This window comes from Pinus tabuliformis, chromosome J, assembly GCF_031772625.1.
Source record: "Pinus tabuliformis cultivar Carrire ecotype Pingquan chromosome J, CPIR1, whole genome shotgun sequence".
NCBI classification, from domain to species: domain Eukaryota; kingdom Viridiplantae; phylum Streptophyta; class Pinopsida; order Pinales; family Pinaceae; genus Pinus; species Pinus tabuliformis.
Window position 1 is genome coordinate 370,165,149 of NC_142295.1, and position 11,831 is coordinate 370,176,979.

Genomic DNA, 11,831 nt, shown 5'->3' on the forward strand with positions numbered 1-11,831 from the left:
GTGGCAAAATATTTCCCCTTTTATAATTTGTGATGAAAGAAAATCAAAAAATGAAAGCCAAAATCATTAAAGATACAATATAATGATTTATCTAAGTCTAAACTGTAAGGTTAAAGTGAAAATTTATGTAAATATTATATCTATGAGTTGTTAAAAACTTATGAAAACCTTATTCCCTAAGTCCTATATATAAGAAAAATCAAAAGAAAGAAAAATAAGGCCCAATGAATGGTAACTCATGTGTTCACACCCTCTTTGGAAAACATATGAATATATACACTCCTAGTCGCACTTGATCACATGTTTGTGATGGTTAAATCATGAAGTCCTCTTTTCCCCTTTCATTTTCACTTCATCATTTAAGAACCTAATTGAGGATCTAGGGAATTTTTCTTGCCTAAGGGTTTCATGTCTACTCTTGGTTTACTTATTTCACACTACGGTAAATCATGTGATGGAGTGAAATACTTAAGTTTGTGGAGTTATTAGAATAGTGTATTAAGTTAGTCACCACACACACATGTATTACATGTCATTGATCCACATGTGTGGGTTGGAGACTCACTGCTTGAGAACTTTAATGGATACTACTTTAGGGCCTTGATGGTATATCTTACAAAATCTCTTGGTCAACATTGTGATTCATTCTTTCTATTCCTCGAGACACTTGATAATATTGATGTCACTCCCAATAATCCACGAAGATGGGGAGTATAAATTACTTGTGCTGGAAACAAAATTGAGAAATAGAGGTTTTCCATTTGCGATATTGTTGTCACAGACATTGGATACATGGTAGTAGTCCTCAATGTCAATTAACTAAAATTATATTGTCATAATGCAAAAAGAGGTAAACATATTGGTAACCTTGATGTCCTAATCATTCCAAATAATAGCCATTCCACCCAAGTATATCTAATCATCAATCACTACTACTCGGAAATTCCTCCCCATTTTCTAATTATATGAGGTAGAACCTCACTTAATATTTTTATTTCTTATATCAACATTATTGATGGGTGCTTTGCGGACCATTTTTCTTTTAGGAGTATTTGTTTTCCTTTACTATTGAGGTCCCTCATGTTCCATGAGACTATTTTCATGGAGAATTTACACAGAAAGGAAGTATAGTGTGACTAAAAAAATGTGTTCCAAGATTTAAGTTATTGAACAATGCCATTTCATGACTCCTATATTTCCTTAACCTGGGACTGAATGGTGAACTTGATAGCCTTAAGGGAAATTAACCAATGAAAATCTCAAAAAGAGGCGACTTTTGACTTTATCACATACAAGTTAATATACTAAAAAAAATATCCATAAATTTTTTATCAATCAATGAATCTTTAAAAAAAATATCCAAAACAATTTCATCAAGCAATGAAGCATTACATTATAAATTACAATCTATAAACCTTTTGGGAACTTTTTGCTAAACCATGTTCAAAACCAACATATTTAATATTAATATTTAACAATAATATGGAAAATAACACATTCTCGTAAATTAAATAACATGTTATCAATCCTAAGAAATGCCACTAACATAAAACTAAAAAGCATGCAACTAATGGGAGTGACCACTCAAGGCCACCATAAGACAATTAATCTATTAAGACAAGGGTTAATGGGGAAAGAAATCTACAAAGGAAAAAGGCAAACCTATTTTAACTTTATTGTTTTATTAGGTGCAGGTTGAACATCTCAAGATATAATGAAGAGAAGAATTAATTTTATTGCATTAAGAAAACCCAAGCACATTCTATAACTTAGCAAGGAAGAGATGTATAATACCCATCTCACTGACACAATGCATGGCACTAAGTTACTTTTTTATATATAATTTAAACTTATATTATAGAATCACAAATTTTGCATGAATGGATGTTTAAAATCCATTTTTATAAAAATAAAATATAATATATTTTTTTAGAAAATAAAAAATACTAAACTGAATATATATTAAAAAAAACTAAAATTAAGCATATATATATATATATATATATATATATATATATATATATATATATATATATAGATATATATTAAATTTAAAATATTTTTTAGATTTTTTAAACACTTCCCTCCATTCTAAGAAGCAAAAATAATAATAGAAATAAGGATAGACCAAAAATATTCCTTTCCTTGGTAAGTGTTTCCCACCATTCATTCCACTCACTCAAGTTATTTCATAAAATAGAGATAAGTGTTATTTCACACTCTTTTCACAAAGCCTATTGAGCTTCTCTTATGATATATCTATTCCTTGATGGAGTCGTTGATATATTGATCAAGTTTTGATTCCTTGGAGATTAGGTAGAGCAAAGAAAACATGAGTACTCTTAATTCCAAGGTCAATGCCTCTAATGGTGGACAGAAGGCAAGGAAGGGGTTTCTATCGTGGTCATAACTCCAAGTTCATTGTCTCTGATGATGGACGAGGCAAGGGAGGGGGTTGCGGTCGTGGTCGTGGTCATGGAGTTTTCTCTTTTACATTATATTTAGGGAGTTCAAATCAATTTGAATGGAATCATTGTCATCACTAGGTATAATGGATTAAGTGTGATAATGGATAAAATGAAGTAATTATTTGTGAGCATTTGTTCTTGAACAAACATTAGGATCCATCTTATTATAGAGAAAAGTACATGCATTAAAAACAACTCAATATTTCATGTGACATTCATATTGTATGCGACTTATTTTTCATTAAAAACAATTTACTTTTTCATGTGACATTCTTTTTTTGTTTAAATTTCTTCTATTTCTAATCTAAATTACAATTGTAATTTCAAATAAAGGTTCCAGTAAATATTAATTTACCAATTCTGCATGGAAATCATAACAAACATTCACAATATAATATGAAGAACAAATGGGTACCTACTTCATATGGATTAAAAAATGCTTCTACTACTTAATGTGAATTACAAGTGTAATCTTAGTTGGATCTCCAATATATCTTAAGCCATATTTTCATTTTATTTTTATTACTATTAAATGTTATTATGTCCTAACTCATTTTATTATTAGCATTATAATAAAAATATGCATTTTGCTATAGAATTAGTACTAACATGTAATATTGATTTTTTTCCAGAAATTTTTAGGTAATGACCACGAAGATGATGCTATAGACTATGTTTATATTACATCATATATCATAGATGATGATGATGAGGATGGCGATGGCATTGGTGATGATTATGTGGATGATATTATCAAGATGGTCAGGATGATGATCATGGAAATGATCATGAGGATGAGCTTGACTATGATTTTTGTGGTGCTAGCTAGTCATGCGTTATTTTTTATATTTAGTTGGATGTCTTGCTATGGTAATCATACATTTGAATTTTAGTTTATTTGAATAATGCTGATGATACTATCGATACTATCTTTTTACCTTATGAATATGTTGAAAATTGTTTACAATTTTTTTTATGAAGAATTATTGTGTATGATGAGTTTCCTACTTTTTTATGGATGTTGTGAATTTACATAAGCATAATGATATCTATGAAACATTTTCATTTGGTAATCTTACATTGAATTTTAGTTGATTTGATTAGATATGATGATGATACTATCATTTTTATCTTGTTATTTTATGTATATATTGAAAATTATCAACATTATTTTGATGGAGAATTATTATGTATGACGATATTACTATCTTTTGATGGGTGTTGTGAATTTACCTTAGAATAATGATGTTCATGAAATAATTTTGATATGATAATCACACATTTGAATCTTAGTTGATTTGATTAAATATGATGAAGATATTATTAGTATTATCTTGTTACTTTATATATGTGTTGAAACCTGTCAATGCTTTTTTATGGGGAATGATTATATATGATGATAAGACTATTTTTGGATGTAATGTTGTGAATTTACCTTGGAATAATGATATCTGCGATAAATGTTGGTTTAGTAGTAATATATGTATATTGAAAATTGTCAATGATTTTTTGATGTAGAATTGTTTTATATGAGGATACTGCTATATTTTTTATGAACGTTGTCAATTACTCTTAAATTTGTTTACAAATACTAAGTTATGAATTTGAATTGTGATATATTCTTAAATGCGTTATACATGAAAATACCTCCTGATCATCTTGGAGGATAATACTATGATGTTGGTTGAAATACCCCTTTCTCCTAAACTATATAAGCCTATAATACAAGTTATGTACCATGAGAACCACGGTATCCTAGTCTATAACAAGTTGTCCCTTTCATCTAACTTTTGTTACCAAAATTCTCACATTAGAGGAATTTTCAACTCAAAAAATAACCACGTAAGAAAAAAAAGAAACTAATAAAATAATGCCATGTAGATAATTTTTTAATATACATCTTTATTATTCTTTTACCAAAATTACCCAAATAGATGTCACATTTATCAAAATAATTGTATATAGTGGGGGTCGAACCTACAACCACCAAGCAACGAGACAAGCCATCTACTAACACACCATCGCAAAGGTCTTAACAATATTGATCCATGGCATATATTTAAATTCCATGGGCACACCAATCTGGGGAAAGGGCCAGCCCCTAGGCACGCACCACCATATAACCACCAACGAGTGGTGCAGGGGCCTGATTGGCGGGGGCAGGCCATTGGCCTTAGCCCCGGGCACGTGGCCCCCATATGGCCACGAAATTCAGATATAAGGCGTTAGAGGACATTTAAAGTGTCCAACAATTTCACCCGAAAATTGGCGAAATTGTAGGATGGTGCCAGGTTTTGGGGAATTTGCGGTGCGATTAGTAGAAGACTTGGGAAATCCATAACTTCTTCAGTTGTTGACCAAATCAGGAGCAAAAAGAGGCTACACAGGCATTTTAGGGCATTTTGGAGCCATTGGAATAGGTTTCGGAACTTTTTGAGCATTGTAAACTAATGTATTCACACTTTTGAGTATAATAGAGAGGGCCAAGCCATTGTAAGCTAGACCAAGGAGACATAGCCTAGGAGGGTTGAACTCCTTCATCATGTGTTGTTGTGATATTGTTTTTGGTGATGTTCATTTCTGTTATATGTTGTTGTTCAATCATTTGTTTATGTTAATTTGTATATAAAAACACTAAAAAACTTATGTTTTAAACTTGCAATTAACCTCATGAATCCTTAAGCACTTTTAACATATTCTGAAAATGAATTTAGCACAACAAAACTAATTTTCCCAATCAGATCAATTAACACATGCAAAACCTATATAGTGGTCATATAGGGTATTATATTCCACATTCATCACCAATCTTAGCATCAAACCAAAACATGTCTTCATGTTCATAACATTGTGTTATTATTAATTTTTTATTTCTATGGTCTCTCATGAGACAACTGTTATTATGAATTCTACCTTCAATTATTTCTTTGCTTTTGAGTAATCAGAAATAAACTCCTCTACAAACCAGGGACACATTGCACTTTAATTACATCTCCAACATCTCCATCTCCTTCTTGTTGAATTTATGAAGTTTTTCCATCTCCATAGTTAGGTTCATATTCTCTAAACCAATCTCTTTAATAGTCGTATTTTCAAATGTGCCAAAACCTTTCTAATATAGTTCTTTTATTATCATGTTTACTAACGACGAGGTCAACAACATGTCATTCTCATTGTGCTCTTTAAGATCCTTCTTCACAACATAGTGTCCAATGTAGAATGGGAGAAGCATGACTAGTGTGATAAAATGCAATGCACCATTTTAATATAGACAAAAAAGAACATAATACTTAAAGAAAAACCCTATAAAGAACATGGAGAACAAAGTGGAGTCTGTGAGATAAAAAAGACAATGAGTACACAACATGAGTGTAACCATGAACATGAATATGTGGTAAACCCATGAAGCAAATAAAAAAAATAAAAGAAGTTGAAGAGTTATAATATAAAGAAAATTGAGTGAACAATTAGAGAAGAAGGCATTGAGGTAGATGAAACTAAACAATTAGCATTAGAAAACAAATAAGATAGTAATAATTAAAATTGCTTGTTTAATGGATTATTAAAGTTAAGTAGAGGATGGTCAAGACCCAGCAATCAATTAATTTGTAATGTTTATTTTTTGTACTTGAGCATTAAAGAAGGATGAGTAGATCATTGTCCTTATAACTTGCAATCTAGATTTATAATATTGTGTGTATGATTATTTGTATAGTTGTTTATTTTAGTGTATTTTTTAATTTAGTTTTAAATATGCAATTTAAAATACCACATAGACAATTAGTTAAACATGCCACACATTTAGTTGTGTTAATTCTTCAATACAACAATCTTAATCTTTTTCCCAGATTCGGTTAAGCCTAGGCCAGGGCCAGCCATAAGGTGAGATGGAAGAACAATGTACCTCAATATCGGATGTTGTCACTAGGATTATGCAAGACTTGTCGAGCTTATATGTCTTATAGAACAATGTAACTTCCAAAATTATCTCTGAGCCTCAACTTCTCACCATAAATTTGAATCAAAAACTTGATAAACACTAAACCTCACACAAACCTAAACCATCTTTAATTATTATATTTACTATCTTGACCATCTAACAATTCAACTACTCGACATAATTAGAAACAAAAACCAAATCATGACACACATGATACATGTTATCTTATTACTCAAATTTTAGAATACCACAGTGCATTACATGTATATGCCTTATTGAACTTCAATGTCATATCTAATTAACAACTTTTAGGTGATTGCCAATTACATTCTAGAAAATGAATACTTTACTCATAAATGTGATGGCTCATTTTTATATATTTCCATTTTGGAATTCTAAAGCCTTCACCAAATAATAATATGCACATGGTTATAAGTGGTTATGTTCTAGCCAATTTTTTATAACTATCTAATCAAATGGTCCTTCAAATCTAACATGTTATTAATCAAGTTGTATATTTTGAACAAACGTGTACATCGTCACCCCACCAGGCCACCACCACATTGAGAGCATGATATGGAAAACCGTGACATTCAGTAAAGAAAGGGGATGAATTTTTCACAAGGCACGTACAATCACTTATGTTAAGACACGTGTACTATTCTTTTTAAGTCAATTAGTATGTATGGGGACGTCTGTACTCGTGAACCTGCTGATGCCTTCTGGATCTAGTGTACACATGGTATTGCGTAAACTCAACCAATGGGCAGTTGCCTTCTCATAACTTTCACTCTTTTGCCCACGTAGCTATGGGCATTTTGACATGGCTACCATAAAGCTAAGTTCTCTAAATAACTGACGTGGCATCGACCATGAATTAAATAGATAATGGGAATATGTTAGGGAATGGAGTAGGAAACTCCATTTCCTTCTTTAGGGCGACAAAACGCCGTTTCCAGAATCTGAGAGTCATTTCGGAAGGCGGCCCCGTGACACGTGCCAGAAACCGCGGGCGTTTTTTCAATTCAATTTAAACCATTAATATAATTACATTAAAAATATGGAAAACAAAAGGGTTAAATTTAAACCATTAATATAATTACATTAAAAATATGGAAAACAAAAAGGGTTAAATTTATGTTTACATGAGTAACCATTCAATTTCATCAATGATTTTTTAATCAAATTTACGATAACAATAATTTTAAAAATTAATATTTTTAAGTATCTTTAATTTTTATAAAATTTACAGGTTGTATTCTAACTGTTTCTCCTATTTTTAAAATTATATATATTTTAAAGTAACACAGGTTGTATTCTAATTGTTTCTACTATTTTAAAAATTATATACATTTTGAAGTAACCACAATCTAACCCATGTTTATTATGATATTTTTTTTGTTTTGACTGTGTATTAATTTGTTTTTGACCAAACATTTATGTCGATATATGGATTACTTATAGTTTAATATTGGGAATTCAATTTTTGTTATTTTTTTAAATTTATTTTTTGTAAAGTAATTTGTTGAGGTCTTATTATGGACTCTTTAGCAACTTCCATTTATATGAATTACTAATTTTTGTTTTCAGCTTTATTTCTTTTTTATTTAACTTTTTGTTTTGTCTTTTTTCCCTTTTTATATTATTTATATTTTCATTAATTATATTTTTTTTTCCATATTTTCAATTTAAGATCCCCTATTATTATATTAAAAACATATTTTAATTAATTTAATTATAAAAAATTATATATATTAAAAAAGAATAAAACACATAAATATATATTAAAACAAACATATATATTAAAGTGTATAGATGTTAATATAAACAATATTAATTAATCAACAATATAATGTTTTATTAGTTATTTTATTTTTATGAAATTTTTGTCTTTATTATTTTTTAGTTTAATTAAGATATATTTATAAGCTAAGCCGCATGTACTAGCTACTATGTAACCCTTGTTATCAGACAAAGAAAGCATTGACTCGTAAATTTTTTATACTTAACATAATCGAAATATAATATTTAAAAAATATTTTAGTTTTAGTTATAAATAGAATAATTTAATATTTACTTTAAATAAAATATTTTTATAATAACTATATATAACACATAGTCCAATGAGGTTTCAAATTTGCCCAGAAAATAATGGAAATTCGGCCAAGATTTTGATAAAAACCGATAGAAATTTTGGGAAATTTGGGTTACAACTGTGAAGTTTCAAGATTTTTGGTGCCCCAAGGGTTTTTAAATGGTGCTGAATCCGTTTCCGCCATCAAAAACATGATTCAAGTTTCAAGATTTTTGGTGCCCCGAGGGTTTTTAATGGTGCTGAATCCGTTTCCGCCATCAAAAACATGATTCAAGCAATCAGATTGTCAAATTTTTTAAGAAAAAAAAGGGTTGGATTCCAACAACTTTTTTCCCTCCGCGCAAATTTGTCACCTCGGTAGACAACGTAAGCGAGAATTTATATTCTAAGAATATGTACTTTTTGTGTTTTACTATGAGAGAGATGTGTCATTCTTTCCTTTCTCAACATGGATTTGACACATGACACACATGCACACATATAGAAAGGGGGAATCCATCGTAACTTTAGATCTATTATGGCCAAAGACGGGTGAACTCCCTCAAGGTGAAAATTCTTTTAATATCGAAAAAACTTGAGGAGAAGTTTGAATATCAAAGGATTTGATCCCTGTGGATGCATGATGGATTTGGAGTTAAGCTGAATTTGCCTAATCTATCTCATACTTAACATTACTTGGATCTATTGTCATTAATCATCTTTTTATGAAGTTTTGTTTTGCTAGTCTAGTGACCATTTTCTTAACATAAGATATAATTTAAACTATCATTTAATTTAATTATGAGAAAACATAATTAATGTTTGACTTCACGTAAATGGCTTTGCAATAAATTAAATTAATTATATCATTAATAAAATTTGTTTAAAACATAAGTAAATTATATTGTTTATGGAAGTAATAAAGGCTTAGTACAATTGGTAAATAATTTTGTGTTAATTCAATCATTTCGGATTACTAATTGTGCAATTCACAATCGATTTGCTTTCCATTTAGATATCTGAAAAAGAAAGGGATCTAAAAAAGAAGGGAAGAACTTCATGAAGGTTGACATTGTATCATCACCCATCTTCACATAAGTTAGTTCCTTTTCCCAATTTAAATTGTTTAAATTATACATTCTCTTCGCACTTTAAATGTGTAGTAATTAACAAGGAAATGAGAGAGAGGTTCATTCCTTAACTATTGGTATATTTCTATAGCATGGCTCTACAAAGCGTAACAAAGTTATTTAATTATGATGCCTTGGTGAGTAAAAACAAAGGACAAAAATATGACATCAATAGTGTAAGTAATGGTTTGAAGATTAGGCTATATAACAAGAAAGGAGTTTGTTGGATAAAAAAGAATTGAAAAACCATGTAGTAAAATAATATAAGAACAAGGGTAAGGAGATAAGCATAGTTATTGGCTCAACTTGAAACGTGATTTCAAAATGAAAATTTTATTCTTAAAAACCTATATTTTTTGGTCTAAAATACCAATTCCTTGAATACAAAAGTGGTGTTACTGGTAGCTTCATTTTTTGTCATTGTTAAAATCACCATCTTTACCAAACATGGCCTTAACGTGTGGTGTTCTTTATTAGTAAAAATAACAAATATTATCTAGATTTACTACAAAAAAGATAGATTGCAACCACAATAGACAAATAAAGAACCAAAATCACTTGAATGTGATACCTTTAATATTGGAAGCAATGTTCACTTGCCTCTTCAAGGGGCCAACCTCTAATTCAGTAGATCTCTAGTTACAAATAAATTCACAATATGTCTTTTATATTGCTTTTACATATTTATATAGTACTTTCTACCTCGTAGGAACACTCTAGAGAAGGAACTTTCTAGTAGGTGGAACCTTCTAGTAAGCCTTCTTCCATTTATTTCTTTCACATTATTACATAGGCCTTTGTTACTAGAGGTGGCATATATACATCAATATAAATAGGAACATATCTCTCTACTCAGGAGGCTAGGGAGGTTAGGACCATAATATGCCCCCCCCCCCCCCCCCCGCTATACCTCTACCCCTACCCCCCTTCAAAAACAACATGTCCTTAAGGCTAGAGAAGAGGGAATTGTTGAAGGATCGTTTACTGTACCCATGTGGCATTCTTGGGTTGTGTATCCTTCCTTTGTATTAGGACCTCCTGGATAGTGCACAAGCAGAGATGATTCTCTTTTTTGTAAATGACAGCCTCAATGAGGGAAAATTTGAAGGATGTAAATTTTTCTTAAAGTTTAGAAACGTGGGTGAATATTCCTAGTCCTTAATATCCAAGAAATAAAATGTTTAGTGATATATTTGTAGAAATATTCAAATTTCTAATGATTTTATATAGTCTCTATAAAATTTTAGTGATTTTTGATATAAAACATTTTTATCCTAAAAAATTGGGCCAATTATTTTTAGAAAAAATGGAAATTAACATATCTTTGGATATTAACAAATGGGTCTTCTTATAAGTATGTATAATGTGTACTTGTTGGATGTGGAATTTAATTTCACATACAACGAGTGTGTACACTTGAAATCTGAGTAAACCTATAAGGAGATAAGAAAAAAATACATTTAAAAAAAAAAATAGTTTTCTTCTTTTCCTTCCAAAATATTTACATGTATCAAGGATTTTGATTGGTTTACATGTTATGTACATGAGACATTTTAGGCTGAAATTTTCTCTAAGTGCATAAAATGAAATGAATTTTAACAAACAAATTAAATTATAGTAAAAAAATTATATAAATTTACTTAATATCAATAAGAGATCAGTAAATTAAATTTTAATAATAAATTAAAATGATTATCAATTCAAACAACAAATAACTAAGTAAATAAAGATATATATATATATATATATATATATATATATATATATATATATATATATATATAGGAATATATTCAAAGTGAAGTAAATAAAGCAACTCCATTTTTAATATTTATATATTTTTAAAGGAATATATTCAACCTCTTTCAAGGATATATCTGGCAAGAACAACTTCTCTTTAGAATATATCTATCCATACATTACACATATAATGTAAAACCTTCTAGAATTAGAATTAAAAAAAATACTTGAATTTACCAACCAGTACAACCTAAATTGACTGGATTCTAAACCTTAACACTCACTTGAATTCAATATTTTTACTTTAATTTAGTTATATTTAAACTAAGCAATAGGTACTATCTACTATGTATCACTTGTTAATTGTAAAAATAATTAATATAGAAGTTATATATATATGAAAAAGCATGGAACAAGATTCTTATCTATGGAGATTTACCTCCACGTTACCATGGATATTCTTAATGTGTAAATATACT

The 11,831-nt window shown here is 29.4% G+C and overlaps 1 protein-coding gene across 1 annotated transcript in view; it reads left to right on the plus strand.

The window, feature by feature from the left end:
• LOC149227278 (uncharacterized) overlaps positions 1–3,409 on the plus strand; it is a 128,274-nt gene extending 124,865 nt beyond the window's left edge. The window contains exon 9 of the mRNA XM_089375475.1: positions 3,101–3,409. Within this exon, the coding sequence (XP_089231601.1) occupies position 3,101 (1 nt within the window). The 3' untranslated portion in view covers positions 3,102–3,409. The remainder of the gene's footprint in view (positions 1–3,100) is intronic.
• Positions 3,410–11,831: the final 8,422 nt, after the last annotated feature.